The 19,292-nt window shown below is 41.5% G+C and overlaps 2 protein-coding genes across 3 annotated transcripts; one reads left to right on the top strand and one right to left on the bottom strand.

Annotated features, from left to right (window-relative positions):
* The first annotated feature begins 923 nt into the window (after positions 1-923).
* Positions 924-11,860, top strand: syvn1 (synovial apoptosis inhibitor 1, synoviolin). Of its 2 annotated transcripts, none has more exons than XM_032554934.1 (16): positions 924-1,132; positions 2,166-2,315; positions 2,410-2,502; positions 3,580-3,732; positions 3,862-3,910; positions 4,221-4,324; positions 5,691-5,817; positions 5,909-6,008; positions 6,636-6,701; positions 6,810-6,926; positions 7,109-7,266; positions 8,190-8,342; positions 8,444-8,602; positions 8,698-8,881; positions 9,006-9,109; positions 10,493-11,860. In XM_032554934.1, exons 2-16 carry the CDS (start codon positions 2,184-2,186, stop codon positions 10,702-10,704), a joined length of 1,911 nt encoding a protein of 636 aa, XP_032410825.1. In that variant the 5' UTR covers positions 924-1,132; positions 2,166-2,183; the 3' UTR covers positions 10,705-11,860. The 2 variants fall into 2 exon arrangements, with proteins under 2 accessions (XP_032410825.1, XP_032410826.1); XM_032554935.1 differs by having other exon boundaries at positions 2,169-2,315.
* Positions 11,861-13,174: 1,314 nt separating this feature from the next.
* Positions 13,175-18,444, bottom strand: gpr137 (G protein-coupled receptor 137). The gene is made up of 8 exons (XM_032554936.1): positions 18,354-18,444; positions 16,230-16,670; positions 16,112-16,149; positions 15,784-16,024; positions 15,024-15,173; positions 14,807-14,932; positions 14,612-14,730; positions 13,175-14,010 (listed from the first exon to the last, which is right to left on the bottom strand). Exons 2-8 carry the CDS (start codon positions 16,599-16,601, stop codon positions 13,914-13,916), a joined length of 1,143 nt encoding a protein of 380 aa, XP_032410827.1. The 5' UTR covers positions 16,602-16,670; positions 18,354-18,444; the 3' UTR covers positions 13,175-13,913.
* Between the last annotated feature and the right edge of the window lie 848 nt (positions 18,445-19,292).

The following is a 19,292-nucleotide window of genomic DNA, read 5'->3' on the forward strand; positions in this document are numbered from 1 at the left end:
TCACCTGAACTTCTACCCATTATGGTCATTATATATATTTTTAAAAACTTTTTTTAAAAAAAGGTCAATTCTATTAAACTGTTTTGTGGATGTTTGTTCCAGATTAAAAACTGAATGCTGCTTCTCCATGTTTGGTTCTGGTTCTGATGACGCAAAGCAGCCTTGAAACAGAAGGAGAAGACCGGAAGGTTGATGCAACATATCTTTAATGTACTTTGGGCTGCCGACTCTACTTTACTGAAACTTTCCAACAACACGTTGTCTCATGCGCAAATATGTCCAAAAGCCAAATTTTGGGTCAGGTTTCAAAAATGGTTTTTCAAAGTCTAAAATTGTTTGAATTCTTGTAATTGAAATAGTTAAAGACATCACACTATAGTGCGTTTAGAAAACTAACATTTTCTAAACGTTTAGTTTAGACCAATATGCATATTGCACCAATATGCGGTGCATGTTCGCCGCATGTTCTGCGGAAAACGGACAATATTCTACGCAGAATATTTTCATCACCAATAATGAAAAAAACGTTTTTAATTTATTTCTCTTTCGATGTCTGAAATGGACCGTGGATATTTCCTTATATAATTTCTGGTTACTTATTCTGTGTTTCCAATCTCCAGTTCTTTAATATGATTGATTGGATTGTGAGGCACGGCGCGCTTGAATGCCTCTTTTGGCCGTGAGAGCCTGATAACTTCCGATTGGTCCACGTTTATATTTACCGTAAAACTCCGAAAATGCGGAACACGATATCTCACACACCTGGAGGAAATACGAATAAGAAGGCCAGTGGTAACTGAAATCACAATGGTTTGACAATGCTCTCTTCCTGCCTCGTTTGCAGCGTAGCTGCTAAAATACAAAAACACCGCGCATTTCTGTGGCGTAAAAACAAAATGCCGTTGCGTCAAATTACCATAACAACCGGATGTGAGGTGGCTTGCGAGGAGCAAGCCAAAGATAAACACGTAGACAGGCAAATACGGGCGAGGGGGGAATTAATAGCTAATAATTGGGAGAGTGAGGTGACATGTTTGAAATGGAGTAGCTGGAGACAACGTAGAGGTTTTATCAGACAAGGAGGCGCCGTTGAATCAGCCGAGGAGCGAGCCGTCCTGCGGGTACCGAGTCGGTGAGTCCCTGACAGCTGGAGCGGTTGGAAGCTAACATAGGCTAGCATAGGCTTACTAACCCACATTTCTGTTTGACAACATACCTGCAGAATTAGTTACAGTTATAACCCCAACAGAAGTCTATTGGAAGGTTTCGGTTCGAGAATAATGTTTCCATATGTCTTAGGAAGTTGTCACAAGACTGAGGAGTTGAGCTTAATACATTAACTCTACACGGGATGTTTCTACGCGCCATAAAACAGTTATATAGTGCGAAAATACTTTTTAAAAAAATCAATGGACTCAGTATGGGTTTATTTACGCTGAAGGTTTATGCTGCTCCAAGCAGCTTCAGTATATATGATCAATATCAATAAATTTAACATATGCAAGATTTCAGTATTAGTTTAGCTACCATGGAGCTGTGAACAGTTGCCTCTTCATACGTTAGGTGTTTTATGAAACAAAGTGTTTACATGCCACGGACGCTTTCTCTTTTGAAATGCGTCACTTTGTGTTTCCTTCAGGTGGTTTCCATAGTTTAATTTGTGAAAGCATGGATTTAGACACTTTTGAATTACTTTGATTTTACTTTTCTCCCCCTAAATCATTTAAGGGCTGATCATTTTGACTTAATTCTCTGTTTTTGTATTTCCTTAATGATAAACAATAAAAAAAAGGAAAATAAATGTGTTGTGAAGTAATTGTAAAACTTTTGACCCATTTAAGCGTCAAAGCGTATGTATCAAACATTTATGTGACGTTTTTTATTTTTATTTAAATGCATTAAAGTTCATGATTTTGGTCGATCTGTGGGATTTCTTAGTTTGATTCATAAGAAATTTGAGATGATGCGTCAGGTGAGAATTTGAGGACGACGTACAAAATTGGTATTGGTCAGGAAACGCCTGATTGTGATTTGTTTACACATGGCCTCGATGGAAGTGAAAATGCGATGCATAATATTTTAAAATGGAGGGAAGAAAAGAAGTGAAAATCTTGACACTCCTGAATTTTTACATTCTCATGTTGTTCTGTCTGTTTGGGCCTCAGCAGCGTCTGCAGTCCACAATGGTGCGAGCAGCCCTGGTGACCGCCACCAGCATGGCGCTGACCGGCGCCGTGGTGGCCCACGCCTACCTGCTCAAACATCAGTTCTACCCGACCGTCGTGTACCTCACCAAAAGCAGCCCCAGCATGGCGGTAGGTCAGCCGTCTGGTCGGCCTGTTTTTAGCTTTTGTTTGTGCTCACATGAGCCGCTTTTAAAGTTTTTCTTTCTGTTTCCCTCCCCGTCAGGTTTTGTACATTCAGGCGTTTGTGCTGGTGTTCCTGCTGGGGAAGATCATGAGGAAGGTGTTCTTTGGCCAGCTGAGGGCTGCAGAAATGGAGGTGGGGGATCATCGAAGATCCGTCTTTACTCCACGCTTCCATACATGTGTTATTGTGCGCATATCGGGGTGAAGCTCGTATAAAATCAACACAAAACCTGTCTACGGGCTCCAAAAGAAAGCTATTCGAGTTATAACTGCGTCAGATTATTTTTATCCAATTGATGGAAGTATTTCTCACATTGCATACTTTAAAATGTTGTGATTTTTGTAGAGCTCAGAACAGCATAGACATGCACAAAGCCTATTGTAAACTCCTTCCAAGATTGAACAAGTGGTTCGAAATTAAAGAAGCAAACTATCAGTTAGGAGAGAGAGGTTTGTTTAAAAAAAAAATAAAGGTCAGGATAAATATTAAAACCATTTGTACTTCAATCAGAGAGACTCTGGTGTGAAATAATTGTTGAGAGTTAGAACTGTGTTTTTTACTCTTTTAATAAGACAAAAAGTATCAAAATGATTTGCTCAGCAAGTACAACAAGATTTGATGATTTGTTCATTTTCTTTTGAGTTTGTCTACAGACACGTAAAAGGAAGTCTTTGGAAAAATGCTTTAGAAAAATATACAAGAACAATTCTGCTGTTTTGATGATTGTGTGTGTGTAAAAAAGTGAAAGTGTAATAAGTTTATGCTTTTACTTACACTTTTTTTTAATTTTTATTTGCCAGTGACAGGAATTGAAATATTATTTAATTCCGAAAAACGGATATCTGCTACAAGTTTGAATCATGTTTTTTTCTTTTACTTTTTTTCATCATTGTGGGTTTTTTTTTTAAACAGTTTTTTTTATTTGCGTATGGAAAGGTTAAAAATTACAACAGAGGTTTGGGCCCTCACTAAGAAAGTAAAAAAAAAAACATTATCAGAATAAAGATGAAATAATAGAGGATTAAGGTCATGACAGTTTTCATTATTTCGACTTTATTCTCTTAATTTTACGACCTTGTTTTTGTAATATAATTTTTGTAAAACAAAACAAAAAAATCCCCCCGACTGAAATAGAAAAAGACAACACTGTGAAAAGTCGTGCTGTAAATGTAAACAAAACTCGTTCTGCTCTCTCTCCCCCTCTGCCAGCACCTCATCGAGCGCTCCTGGTACGCGGTGACGGAGACCTGCCTGGCGTTCACCGTGTTCAGGGACGATTTCTCCCCTCGCTTCGTCGCCCTCTTCACCCTCCTGCTCTTCCTCAAGTGTTTCCACTGGCTGGCCGAGGACCGGGTGGACTTTGTGAGTTTCTCTCTGAGTGAACTTGTCGTGAGTGGGAAAAGAAAAGCGGACAAATCTTCACCAAACAAACGGCCGTAACCCAAGAGAAAAGATGAGATCGTTTTGTTTTTCCTGTCTTTTTCTCGTCAGATGGAGAGGAGTCCGAACATATCCTGGCTTTTTCACTTGAGAGTTTTATGCAAGTACCTTTCAGTTTTCTTTTCTTGCTCCTTTTTTTTGTACTGATTTCACTTGGCGCGAAGCATTTCATGAAACTGTATGCAAATATTTGTCAAAGCCAGGTGCGTCTTGGTTGTAGTCACAAAATGGTTCCAGTTCCTGTTCAGTTTTACCGCCTAAAACTGTCTGCATGTCACAGAAACAACTTAAAGTTCTCGCCTCAGCAGCTGCCCGGGGTTCAAAGAGTCGCATTTATTTATTTTTTTCCCTCTTGTTTACACTTTGCATACACACTTTCTGTAATGAACGCTTCTTAATTTTTTCTGCAGCTCTTCTAGGACTTCTGGCTGTCATGGACTTCCTGTTTGTTAACCATGCCTGCCACAGCATCATCACCAGAGGAGCTTCGGTCCAGCTCGTTTTTGGCTTTGAGGTTTGTCCCGCTTCCTTTTTATAACCTTTAAAACTCGAGGCGTGGTTCATTTTACAAAAAAAAAAAAAAAGAAGCAGATTTTTTTTTTTTTTCTTTTTTCATGCAGGTTCCTCTTAAAATAAAGAGTAATTATCATCACGTCGTCTTTTAAAATGGATTATTTTTCTCAGGAGCAGCGATCTAAACTGTAGCAAAGTGAGCGTCTTAAAAAAATTTTAAAAAAATCACATTCAAATTTTCTTAATGACTGGAAATCATTTAAAAGCTTTAGAAAATAATTTAAATTCAGATTAAATGCAAGTTGTGAAATAATCTTGCAAATCCTCCAGCTGTGTTTAAAGAAAAAAGGGAAAAAATCGAAACCTTAACGCAGCGCTCTCTGTGGTGACGGAGCCGACGGTTTAAATGTGTCGATTTATTAGACCATTTATTACAAAAACACAAAATAAAATCAGACCCTGCTACTTCTATATAAAAACTCAAAATGTTTTCTACTATCCTTTAATTAGTAATGAATATTTATATGTCTAGCAGGTAAATATCTTGCATTACCAATACTTTAAATAAGATGCTTTAACAGTGCTTTTAAGAGTGGGCGCCACCAGGGGGCGATAGAGGGCCTCAGAAAGTTGGAAGGAAAATGAGGAAGAAAATTGAAAAATTTAAAAAAGAATGGAATATAATAGATTTTTAAATAATGCATTTACATTTTTTTAAACAAATGCCATTTTTTTCAGTCTTTATTGTAAAATATAAATTGAAATAACTTATTAAAGATATAGATAGAAGATAGAAATAACCTGTATTGTCTCAAAAAGGGGGAAATTCAGGAAAATGTCTTTTTTATTCTGATTCTCTGATGGGATTAATATAAAAAATATCACATATTTTCTTCTCAAAAGAGTGGATTGTGTTGGGAAAATTTTATGTGGTTATATATTCAACGTCAGATTAATGAAGTCACAGTATATTACCTGGTATATTTTCAACCACAGAACTCGTTGTCAACTAATATGAGAAGATATGAGGTTAGCATTTACGCTAAATGAATGCAGTAATTATTGAATAGTAAAGGAAAGTAAGAAAAAAGGTAAAAGTCAATGTTTCATTACATATTTTATATCATTGTCTTTGAGTTTTCACTCATTAGAGAATTTGTTTTGCTTTAAACTGATGGTGAGATTTGTTTCATAAATCTCATTTTCCAGTCTCAGATATTTAACTCAACTGTGTGTGTTTTTTTTTTTGTTGTTTTTTTTTCTGTGCTAGGTCACCATGTATACTTTACATCTGACTGCTGCTTCCCTCTCTGACACACACACAGATTTGTTCATATTTTCCATTTGATTTTCTTCGTCCTCCTCAGTACGCCATCTTGTTGACCATGATCCTGACGACCTTCATCAAGTACGTCCTGCACACCGTTGACCTTCAGAGTGAGAACCCCTGGGACAACAAGGCCGTCTACATGCTCTACACCGAGCTCTTCACAGGTGCTGCAACTTGTCTGTGTGTACGACTGATTAAATATGGCGTCCACGACGACGATGACGATGTATGTGTCACACGGCGTGTTGTCGCCAGGTTTCATCAAGGTTCTCCTCTACATCGCCTTCATGACCATCATGATAAAGGTCCACACCTTCCCCCTGTTCGCCATCCGGCCCATGTACCTGGCCATGAGGTGAGCAGCTCTACTAATGAAATGTCTGTCTAGAACAGGGGTGTCCAAAGTGCGGCTGAGGGGCCCTTTGTGGCCCGTGGAACAATTTTATGTGGCCGACTGCAGCTCAAAAATGCAAGACTGGCACAAATGAGGCCCTCTGGTGGACACTTTGAAGAAGTTTCTTTTTTTCTAATTTATTTCTCTAGCATGAAGTTATCTAAAAATATTTTTCTTTTGCCTTTGATTTCATATGACGTAGAACTATAAACATCCAGTGACTTTTTACTTAGAAAAAAAAAACAAAAACTAGAGCACATCCATTCCTTTAAACTGGCTTAGAGAAGACTTTTGTTGGTGGAGAAATAATTTCTAGACTACAAAAAAAGACCTGAAAAGTTAGGACATTTTCAGCCTTTGCTTCATTAAATAGTATTGCATATTCAATTTATTGCTGAGCAGATTTTTACAAAATCCAACAAAATCATTTTGCATTTTAATTTGTAAAAGAAAAGGTTTGGACACCCAATCGATTGAATTTTTAAAATTTTCTTTATAGAACATAAAGAGTCTGGATTGCTGCTTCATGTCAGCCTAAAACAAAGTTTATTTACCACATCTTTCAACTTTTTGTTTGTCTCTTTTCAGGCAGTTTAAAAAAGCCGTAACCGACGCTATAATGTCAAGGAGAGCAATCCGCAACATGAACACTCTGTGAGTCCATCAGTCGTTTATTTTTTAGTTATTCAGTTAATTCTTATTAATTCTAATATAGTTTTTGAGATATTCCAGTAATGTGTCTGTTTATAATCTAATGTTCAGATATCCTGATGCGACTCCTGAGGATCTGCAGGCCTCGGACAACGTCTGCATCATCTGTAGAGAGGAAATGGTCACCGGAGCCAAGAAGCTACCCTGTAATCACATTTTCCACTCCAGGTGAGTCCAATGTGACCACATGCACACACACACGTCTGAGTTTAACACTAATGCTGCACTTAAACAGAGCAGGAGTTGAGGTGGACATTTAAACATGGCTGGAAACAAAAGATCCGTATGAAAAGTCGCTTTTTCGTTTGCCTGATGAGATCGATGTTTTCATGGTCGTTGATGCTCCACAGCTGCCTGCGCTCCTGGTTCCAGAGGCAGCAGACCTGCCCCACCTGCCGCATGGACGTCCTCAGGGCATCCAACAACAACCAGGCCCAGGCCCCGGCCCCGCCCCCGGCTCCAGCCCCGGCGGCGCCCGCCAACGCCCCGGCCGCTCCGGCCCCAAACGGTGACTTTCAGTATGAAACTCATCCAGGGCTGGGCGACAAATCGCTTTTATGGCTTTCGAAGATTTCATTTGTGGGAAAATCTGGATTTCTTTCTTTGGGTTTTTCATAGTTCAGAGTCATGTCAGGGCCTCCATCTTGTTTTACAAATGCTTTTTTTTTTTACAAATGCTATTTATTTGGATTCCGAATTCAGGTCTACTCAATGACAAAATATTAGGGGTTATGCTAAGTTGTTTTTTTATTTTTACAAGAATAATGTCATTACAAGACATTTTATTCTTATAGTAACACGAGAATAAAGTCACATGACAATAAAGTCAAAATAATGCAAGAATAAAGTTGTAATAATAGGAAAATAAAGTATTAATTTTATGAGAACTCTAAGAAAAAAACCAACTAATTATCCAAGGTTTTATCTCACTAAAACAACTTCTTTCTAATAATTTGAAGACATTCTTCTGGTAAAGTTGCGGCTTCATTCTGTCAATATTCTGACTATATTCTCCTGATTAAACAAAAATTTTCTTTGCTTGGCCCCAATACTCCACCGTACAAAGTTGTTAAAGGGTTAATAGAGGAGCCATGTGTGATGACTTCCTGAAGGCGGAGCTTCAAAAAGAGCAAGAGCTTCTTAAAGTGACAGAGACCCAATTTCAAGGCGTTAAATTACAAAGTCAGATTTCTTAAGTCACATTTGATATAGATAGCATTTTTATAACATAGTTACTTGATTATGCTATAAAATGGCACTATGTGGCTGGAAAATGCATAGTACTGCCCTTTAAAGAATATTTTATCTTTTAAATTGTCCAAAAAGACCCTGCGTTTTTATTTATTACAGTTGGGAAAGCTGTATTTTTCCTACATTCACCATTTGTCTTTTCTTGTTCATTGAACTCCTTTTTCTCTCTCTCTCTTCCAGTCGCTCCCGGCATGCTGCCAGGCTTCCCTCCAGGAGTTTTCCCTTTCTGGGGTCCTTTCCCTGCAGTTCCTCCACCTGCTGCTGTTGCTCCACCTGCAGCTCCTGCTGCAGCTGACGCTCCGCCAAGCAGCACGGACACAACGCAGGCCGCTGGTAAAACGCCCCGAGTTCTACCTTTAACTACAGTCATTTTAACTCAAGCGATTCAGCCTTTTCTTGATCTCATCAATTTGTGACTCGTCCGTTCCCTTTAGGCACCAGCCAGCCCACTTCAGCTGCTGCAGACGCTGCTACGTCGTCAGCCGTCGCCGCCGCCGCTCCAGGATCAGCAATCCCAGGATTCCCTTTCTCCTTCCCGCCTCCTCCTTTCCCCGCTGCGCCATGGCTGCCGATGCCTCCGCCTCCTCCCTTTGGTAAGCTTCCACATCTAGAGACACTTGTTTGAGTAAAAAATAAAATAAAATCATCTGGTTTCGTTGAAGTGCAGCTTCTCTCTATCCTCCCCCAGTGTCGTCCATGCCTCCTCCTCCTCCGTCGCTCTCTCGCCTGACGGAGGAGGAACTGAGGGAGCTGGAGGCCGAAGGGAGGAGGGGCCTGGAGGCCAGGCTGCAGTGTCTCCAGAACATCCACACCCTGCTGGACGCCGCCATGCTCAACATCCACCACTACCTCAGCACCGTTGCCACGCTCGCGTAGGTTACGCCCCTCCATCTGAAGCTGGTTCGGTCGGGAAAAAGCCTGCGGTCTTGATTTGCCTTTGTAATTTGAAGAGCCGCCACGCGCTGAAACATCACCTCTCTCCTGTTCTCACCCCAGCCCTCCTCGGCCTGAGGGTGGCGCCGCAGAAGCCGGCGGAGTCAATCGGGAGGCAGCGTCCGCTGGCGCAGAAAGTCCCGCCACGGAGAGGGACTCTTCCACCTGTATGTAACAAATACAAGTTTCTGATCACAGAAGTTTTCACTGTTTTATTAATACAGTTTTGATAAACCAGCTAAAAATATTTTCACAGAAGAAGAATCAGTAAGTGTTTCATAATTTAGAAAGGATAGTGATGAATTCTGAATCTGGGGTGAAAAGTAGCTATGCAACACATGGGGGCGTACTGATACGACACAGAGTTTTATTAACATACAAGTGTCTTAAAGGGGCAGGATTATGTAAAATCAACTTTTTTTTATTAGCTCTACATCATATTGTAATGTCATTCCCTTATCATAAACATACGTGGAACATGGACTTGAGTCTTTCACACGTAGCTCCGCCTTCGAGGGTGAAACTCCTCCTCTGAGCTGCAGTTTTCCAGTTTTTAAGCTTCCAAGCTTCTGCCTCCAGAGCAGCCCCACTTAGCTCCTTCAGACTAGCCAGGAGCAATTAGCACACCTGTTGGAATCTGCTATGCTCATTATATGAGCTATTTCTCAGTGAAACGCTGGTAAAAACGTTGCTAAAAGGTTAATAGAGGAGCCATGTAAATTGTAAATATTCAGGTTAGCTTAAGTTACTAAATGACAGATTGCTGCTGTCCTACAACTGCGCTACATGTAAATTATAAAAGATTATAGCAAGAAACATAAAATAACTACTCTGTTTTTTTTTTTAATTGTTCGACCAAAAAACACATAGATTATAAAACTTGGCAGTGATGAACTTGAGTTGAAATGTTTTCACTCAGTATAACGTTACAGGGCTGCTGTTATGCAACCAGATACGTCTGAGCAGATGCAGCGTCCAGCTAAAGTATATCATTTAACATTAAAATTTCAGAGTTTTTTTTTTTTTTTTAATGTGGTTTGACTGCTGTATTTTTAAACATACTTAGCACAAAGTTGATGTCATTCAGCTGTGAGGATCGAGAGGAGGAAGAGAAGACAGAGAATCAGGACAGGCGAGGGAAGGCAGCAGGTTGGTGTAAATGATAGTCAGACATGTAGGAGCAGCCACTGAATCCCAAATGATTCATTTTACAATATTTATTTTTTTTAAAGGATATCAGCAAGATCTGTAAGCTATTAAATAATGCTTGTTTGACCATATGACTTAGCAGAGAACGGGCTTTACTGAGAGTTCAAAGAGACGACATGTAACAATTCAGTGCTAACATTCCTCTGTGGAGTCCAGCTTGTTTCATCAACCTGGAAATTATTATATCGGAACAATAATTTCTCATTCCTGTAACAGAGAATAGATCGAGAACTGGGGTTGGGAGGTGTATAATGTGCCCTCATGCACAGGAAGCATGGAACTGCGCCCCCTGGTGGAGGAATGGGAGCTCCTTCCTAACCAGGACTGTATTGTGTTTCCAGCTGATCCAGTAGGTGGAGCCACAGTCTCCTCTCAGCCCGCTGACTCCACCTCCTCTGCCTCAGACGCAGAGAGGAAGGAGAACTGGGACGAAGGAGCGGCGGACGACGAGAACGGAGAGCCCAGCGCCGCCGAGCTGAGGCGCCGCCGTCTCCGTAAGCTAGAGACGTCGCCTTCGTCGCCGACTTCGCCGTCGCCACCTCCCGATAACTGATACGTTATCGGCGAGAAGATGGGGCGGGGCTTATCGCTCTGAACCAACAGAAACTTTTGAGATAACTTATGGCTGCTTCGGCTCTTCGTCGCCTCTCTCCCTCGTCAACACGCTCAGGTCTCCCACAGCGACGAGTCGGACTCGAGCTAAGACGCAACCGCTTCTGTGTCGGACGGCGACGGCTCCTCTTCTGTTTTTCTTTTCTCTCTCTTTTTTTTTTTTTTTTTTTTTGTTTTGACTGGATCAACTCCGGAGTGGACTTATGCCATGCCAACGCTGCAGGAAATGAACTCGGTCAGTCGGCGTTTAGGTCTAGTTTTACTGCATCTTCAGCGGGAAGGCGGTCCTGCTCACCATAGCAACACAACAGGCGGATCATTAACCTAATCTAGCATTTTCAGTTTCAAATAAAGCCAAACCGCTAACGTCTGCTTTTTATACATCGCCACCGCCCCGACCCTCTCCTTGTTTCCCAGGGTTCTGACCCCCGTTCCCACTGCTGACACTGTATCATACTGATTTATTGGAAACTGTATATACTGTATAAAGAGTTTTAATAGGATGGTCTGTACATGCTGCGGAATAAAGCGCCTGAAGCAGCAGCTGATGCCACAGAGGAACGTGTCGAAGCTCCTGGTTTTAGGGGCCTTTTTCTACAGGTTTTCTGCTGCCGCCATGTGATGTTGTCTTTAAGTTGATTTGGCTGTTTAAATTAAAACTTCTGACTGATCGGAACAAAACAGATTTCTTCACAGAAGGAGCGCTAGTTTTCTTTTGTTGTGGTTAAAACGACTTTATTTTAAGTTTAGGTTTGTAGTCTTTTGGGGGGAAATCATTAAACAGTTCCAGCCACATTCGACACCAAAAATAGAAACAAATCTTAGTTATATTTGCAAGAATATCTTTCTTTACTCGTTCACAACAAACGAAACATGCAATATTTAAATGAACAGAACAAAGTCATCTGATTGTTGTAGAAAATCTGTAGATCCCAATTAAAGAATCTTGCAAGGTTCTTGTAAAACTTTTCTACATTTGCATTTTTTCCTAACAGAGTTATTTTTGCCTGACCTTAGCAACAACAACGGGACGTGGGTCAATCTGTCTTCATCTGGTTTGCTGTTGTTTATTGAATGAAGTCAAATCTCTCCATTAATAAGTGTCTCAATATTTGCCATATTTATTTGTCATGTGATGGTCTCCCTCCAATCTAAGCTTGATTGATTTTTTTATTTTTATTTTAAAATTAATTAAAAAGTTTTGTTTTAATGCTTATAAGGCTGTAATTCTACGTGGTTGGTTGTTTGGGAGCGCACAAAAGCATTCCACGTTGAGTCGTGATTGGTTGTTACCGTGGGGGTCAGCGACTCACCGCAGAGCGCGCCTTTGGAACAAGCAGTTCCCCTCCAGAACAGGTGGTGGCACCAGAGTTAATATACTCTCATAATGTAACGAGGCCTTCAAGCAGATATTTTGAAGATGCAGCCTGAAATGTTTTCAGGCAGTGAAAGGCGTGGATACTTTTTCAACAGTTTGTATTTTATTTATTTCTAAGTATTTAATAATTATCCTAGTGAAAGAACCAACGGCGGCCTAGTATTAATTGCAGAAAAAGCTCGACCTTAGTCTCATTTAATGAAGGTACAAAGATCCGTAAGCAAACAATTTTTTTCCGTTTGATGTTGAGACAGAAAAATGATTTATTTATTTTTGACCATGTAGATAGCATTTGATGGTTGTTCTCGGGGCTCCTTCCTTCTCTAACACGGTTTTTGGAGGTTTCACCAACTCAGACTTCAGACTTTTTAAAGTCCATTATGAATCCTATTTAAATTGGTACCGAAATGTATAAACTTTGTCCATTCAACTGACCACAAATTAGCGCCAACCCACGAAGAGACGGAAAAACCTAGCTATGGCATCAACCCTCTGGAGTCACAGTTACGCAACGAAGATGACTCAAACTTTACATAGAAAAATACATAGAATACGAGGTTAAATAGTCCTGTCAAGACAAAATTTCATATTGATATTTCAAAGTTCAACTTCCCTTTTAAAAATGAACTTAATACCGGTTAAAGCCTTAATTTTAAGAATTTGCGGACTAAAGAGCTTTCGTAAAGGTAAAATGATTAAGTAATAAATACTTTTAAACGTTTATTTTAAATGATTGTGCCACTGGTGAATTTAAAATAATTATTTCTGAACATGGAATAATTATTCCTTTCCTAACAGTGTAACTAGGCGTCTGTGACAGATTATCCTTAATCTTTTTTTTTTTTAAATATAATTCCTTCTCTTGTTAATATATTACTTTTCTAACTTCATTTTGATGGATTTATTGCATTGAGAGGTTTCAATGCAAGTGCAGTGATGAGGTAAAAAAGAAAACTAGATTTGATCACAGATTCATCAGAACCAACAGGCTGCCTCCCAGAAAGCTGTTCTGCCTAGCAACAAGACAAGCAGGTTTATGTCAAAGTGTTTATTGGGTTGTTGCAGATGTAACCGGTGTCAGTCCGGGCAGCATTGTTGCAAAGGTTCTTTTCAGATGAGATATTAATAAAAAAAAATGTTGTGAAAGATAAATAAATTAAAACATCCAATCAAACACATGAACTCAGACAGGAGTAAAAAAAAAACCCAACCCTAAACAAACACGAGTTATTGCCCCAGAAACAAACTACACCCAAGTATCTGCAGCAACGCCAAGGATGGAAATAAGAAACATGAAGGTCAGCAACAATAAAACTTCTTCAGACAGTAGTAAATATCATATCCTTTGTATTGTAATCAGTTTCAGATGCACCACATCGTATTTAATAAATGCCACTTTTCTAAGCAGCTCTCCATGCTTAGTAGTTACCAACTAAGATGGTTTGAGTCCATCCAGGAATGTAATACGAAGTGTCAGTTTAGCTCCTGTATTCACAGTGAGTAAGCAAATAAATAAACAATGTTTGACCCTCACGAAGTTCACCAGGTCCTCTCCCACCAAAAATGTTCCCTTTAAGCTGAGAAAGCGTCAATATATCTAAATAATAATAATAATACAAGGTGCATCTTTTTAGCTTTCCTGAGGTTTTTCAGTGCAATTTCAACCACAGAGTGGGCGGTACTGCTGGGCGGCAGCTGCACACGCGGTTCTCGTCCCCCTGAGGTCATTGTCTAGGTGAGGTAAAAATTCGACAGCGAATGAGGGTTTGGTTTCAGTTCTGAGGGGTGGAGTAGAACGAGTGGTGCTGGTGGCTCTGGTCTGCAGGGTTGTTGGCAAACAGGAGGGGCGCAGTCTCCGATCCGTACCAGCTGGAAGTACCAAAACAAAAATAGCAACAACAAAAAAAAAAAAAGATGACTTAAAGCTCGCACAATGTGATGAGTTACAGCAGAGCTAAACTAGCATTTAGGTTAGGAATCCAAACCTCGACTGTTTTCCTTTGGGCTGAGATTATTACACAAACATCTAACATTTATCTTTTAATCGTTTAAAATTAAAACTGGCCAAATGGTCCTAAAAAGGGCATTTATGCTTTAATAACAACAATACAAAGAGATTCTAAAGCTGTCAGTGTTACATTTCTGAGTGACTTTGTCTGTTCACTTTATTCATTGTGATTTGAAGGGCTCCCTCCCTCGGGGGCGCCACAGCTCAGATATCTGTTTTCGCACGTCAACATGCAAACATATACAGTTTTCTTAAATCTCCAGTTTGGTGGGAGTTTTTATAAATAATCGTTTTTAGTGATCAAACTGCGTTTTTGTGCGGACAAAAAGGCTAAAACGCAAAAAAACGTACTCGTTTTCCCAGATATCCGGCTACGGATAACCGAGTTCGTGGTTCTAAAGTGAGCAAATGCATTCAATCAAAGAAGAAAAAGCTTCTACTGTGTGTTTCTGTCGGTATCACCTTTGGTTCTGAGCGGGGCCGCGAGCCCACGGAGCCGGTATTTCATCATCGCTGCCTTCCGGGTCATCGAAGAAGTACGGACGAGGAAGAACCCTGTTGTTGATGTCCAAGCTGCTGGTCTGTGGAAAACGGACGTGTGAGGACTTGGAACAAGAGAAACGGAAAAGATTGTGGGTCTGGAGAGCAGAGCTCGACCTCCTGAGTGGGCCGGCGGACTCTGAAGAAGAGGATGAGGAGGCTGGTAGGGAGCAGCTCCCAGATGAAGAGGATGGCACCGAACGCCAGGTAGCCTCTGTCTCCGAGTTCACTCTGTAGGTCAGCCTGAAAATACAGGGAGTTTTTTTTCTAACAACTTATCCAACAGTTTGATGACTCGGACGTGAGAATGCTCAATGGGGAAACAGGAACCAACCTGGTCCGAGACGTTGTACCAGTCGTAGTCGAAGGACTCCACCTTGTAGCTCTGGGAGAGGAAGAGGACGGTCAGGTTGTAGCAGGCCCGGCTGAAGAACAGTAAGATGACCGCGGCTCCCAGAACCGCAGTGCGGCACACCGTGGTTCCCTGGTGACAGGAAATGCGTCACTCACCGCTCCCGCTTACGCAAAAACAACAACAACAACACTACCACCTCCCAGGAACACAACTTGTACCGTCGCTGAAAGGTAAACACCGATCCGTAAACCAGAACCGATGTTCTGGTTTAGAACATCGGTTCTGAACCAGCACTGCTCCGCTGGTTTTACTGAGCTAATCAGAGACACTGAAGGCATCCAGGGTTCTGCTCATCACTTCACAGACCTCAGGCAGGTTTAGAGACGTTTTACAACGCAGGAATACAAAGTTAGTCTGAGAAATTAGAGCAGATAGATATTTTTACTGAGGTCTGGCTTTAAATACGGAACCCGGGAAAAAACTGAGACCGGATGGTGGGAAGGATGGAAAAAAAGGGAAGGATAGATAGATGAATAGGAAGGAAGGATGTGTTAAAAGATGGATAGAAGGAGGGAAGAAAGGAAGTAATGAAGCAAAGATGGATGATTGGCTGGATGAATAAAAGGAAGGATGGAAAAAGGAAGGAAAGACTGATGGATGGATGACTGCATGAATACATAAATGGATGGATGGACACATGGATTGATGGACGGACGGACGGACGGACAGGTGTCTGTACCTTGCTCATGAGGTATGGGCTGAAGGAGCGCGGCTGCCTGGTGAGCAGCAGCAGCGTGGCGGCCAGCAGCACGGCCTCCATGATGAACAGCAGGTCGTTGACGATCACTCTGACCAACACCAGCTTCCAGGTGCGCTTGCCCTTCTCTCCGCTGCTGCCTCGCTCCCCCAGAGCGGCGCACGTCACGTTGATGCAAAGGAAGATCACACTGATGGCTGCGTAGGCGCACCGGGCCACCCATCTGACAATAACACACACACACAGGTTGCCCACCAGGCTGCAGCAACACAGTACAACACGACCCATTCCAGTGGAAGGTTGTTCTTACAGCTTTGTGTCTGAGGCTGCGCTGATCTTCAGGAAAACCTGCGGAGCAGCAACACAACAGAAACCTTTCAACAAAGCTGAAGCCGCGTTGCTTCCCACAATCCTCCCCCAAAACTGACCTGGGTGAAGTAGAGGTTGATGAGGCTGAAGGTGAAGAACTGCAGACACACGGGGGAGCAGTAGAGCAGCCAGAAGGCGGCGGCGGGCAGGTGGTTGGCCTGGGCCGTGTTGTGGAAGTAGAAGGAGAAGAGTGTGGTGCGCAGGCCGGCCCAGAGCAGGCACAGAAACAGGAACAGGCTCTGGTAGCTCCAGCGCTTGTGCTTGTAGACGAACAGCAGCCACAGCTGCACGTACACCACCAGGAACAGGCCGCCGTACAGGGCGGTGTAGAGGGCGGTGAAGCCCAGCTGGATGGACGGGGCCACAGCCGGACGCAGCGGCGTCGAGGAGGAGTTTGGAGGAGGGGAAGCGGCGGTGACCGGAGCCTCCATCGGAGCGTCGGAGGGGTCACTGAGCGGCCATCGTCAACGCAGGACTTCTGGAGCCTTCGCACCGAGGATCTGGTGGAGTGGGGGACACATCCACAGGGGGGGTCAGCAGATGACCAGGAAACAAATGGGATGCTACGGAGCCCGTATGTGGTGACACGGGGAAGAAAAAAAATCCTGTAGCCACAACTTGTAATTAAGTCGTTCCCCACAAGTTATTAAGTCATGGCCACAATTTTCTTTTCCTCCGATGTCACCAAACGGTCCCCGGATGCACTCCAGATTCGGAGCCGCCACAACAGTGGAGACTGTTGTGTGTTCAGGTGTGAAGGAGTTAAACGCCTTTGAGCCAGGTGAAGCGAAAACTTTCCCACTTGAGGAGTTCTGGCTTGAACATATTTATACACAAAGTTTTATTTTATCTTAAATGTAAAAATGTGTATATTTTTTGTACAATTTCTGGCTTAATTGTGGCTCTGAATATGTGGTTCTTTCAGCAAATGTTAACAATTAATCAATTACTAACTGCTTCTCTGATTAATCACTCCAGGTGGACGGTCACGTTTTCTGCAATTGTGCAATGCTCTTTCCAGAGCAGGGTCTCTCACTCACACACACACACACGCACCCCCCGGCCCCCTACACACACACACAACACAAAATCTAAGAGCTGCAGATAATGATAAGGGAACAAAAGACGTTGCTGAAATGTGAGATTGCCACGCGCAAACCTCCATGACATGCAGCAAGGGAGATCAGATAGTGTATCAGGCCCAGAAGAGGAACTGGCCATTTTTGTCAAGGAAAAACAACACAATGTAAACACTGTCCCGTCCCGACTTAGGATAAGTAGTAAACAGCTGAATGTGATGGCTGTTTGCACAATCAGATTGAAGAATCCTCAGCACGAACCTGGGTGAGTTTAAAAAAAAAAAACGAAACGAAACACTACAGTGCTCAGCGTGTTCACTGGAAAATCTCCAGGTGAAAACACTGAGACAGAAGGAATGAAGAGCATGCAGAAGCAAGTCGGCGCCTTTAAAAACAATCTGACATCGTGTTGTTTATGCTTGTTTTTGGTGTTGTTGTTGTTGCTCCCAATACAAATTTTAATGTTTATCTGTGAAATTCGACATAAACAATGCCGAACACATGATTATTTCCTCCATCAGTGGCAAAGATCAGAGTATCAGAGGTCCACTGGGGTAGAAAATGAAAATATATAAATATTTGCTGTAAATGCACTCATTTTTCAGCAGGTGTATTTCTAAAGAGTTTTGTCTTTTAATGACATTTCCATGACAATCTTAGTTCTTATAAGCACAAACAGTTACTGTATGGCTACATGCAGCAAGGTGACTCACTGTTCACTCACTAATCGCACAACAACATCAATGCAGCAGACGCTGATTCCTTCAGTTTCAACAAAATGGATTATATAACACTTTATAAATCGGTGTTTGACTATGTAAAAGTTTCATTTATCATACATTTAACAAGTGAGACACCCCTCGGTGAACTGCTGCAACCTTTGAAACCCATATGACCCGAAACGACTGCCTTTACTTTGTTGTTTATGACATAAACAACCCGACTGCTGCGTTCAAGGTACTGAACGTCAACCGAAGCTAACCGCAAACATCTACGTTTCGTCTCTGCGCTTCCGCCTGCCTGCCAGTCACGCCATGCTAAATCTCGTTAAAAAAAATAATCCGAATTTCACCTGTAGATATAGAATTGACGACAATAACCGACCTTTTCGCCTCAGGTGAACATGGAGCTGAAGGATGAGCAGCCGACCGAAGACGGTAAATCCCTTCCTTCCGTGTGTAACGTCAGAGAGGCGGAGCCTCTGTGACGGCGCACCGGCGCGTCCGCCATATTGTGAGTGGTGAACTCGCGTCGAAGAACGGGGAGAGTTTGTTTGGAAAAGGAAAGTAGGTTCTTGCCACTGAAATTGACTCCATCGTTTTATCCAAAAAGAAGTGCTAATCTACGGTGGCCCTGAGGTGCAAAGCACAACAACATTAACGAAGCACATGTTTTTGTTAATGTTGTTGTGCTTTGCACCTCAGGGCCACCGTACTAATCTGCTTTTGATAACTTTTAAGTACAAAAACTGTGTTACATTTTAGAACCAATGCTGATGATCACGGAGACAAAAGAAAAATGTATATCTGTAAATCAAAGTAAGACAGAACCACCAATAAAACCGTGAACTAAAATATGGTCCACTAGATTTTATTTACCATAATTCAACTGCATTTAACGGAGCTATTCTATTTGATCAAGAAAGTAAATGAAATCGGGCTTATTTATATGGCAGCAAGGGGAATCCAAAGTGCTTTGAAAAGGCAAAGGAAAGACAAAAACTTTCAGAATTTTATTAAAAGAGAGTTTAATATGCCACAAACTTCAGAACATTCTAGAAAAACAGACATTTAAAATATATATAATAAAGGAATAAAAGAAAAAAAAAGAAAATGTTGCGACAAAATACATATCAAATCAAATTGATAATATTTAATTTAATTTAAAGGCATTTTTCTAGTCAAATGTACAAAAGACAAGCAATATATACAGAACAAACAAGGATACTGAACAATGTCATAAATAGAATGACATTTAACTATTAGAAAATAAAGGGATTTACAAATAAAAAAGGCAATTCTGAAGAGGTGTGTATTAAATCTG

Source organism: Xiphophorus hellerii, chromosome 23 (genome assembly GCF_003331165.1).
Source record: "Xiphophorus hellerii strain 12219 chromosome 23, Xiphophorus_hellerii-4.1, whole genome shotgun sequence".
Lineage (NCBI taxonomy): Eukaryota > Metazoa > Chordata > Actinopteri > Cyprinodontiformes > Poeciliidae > Xiphophorus > Xiphophorus hellerii.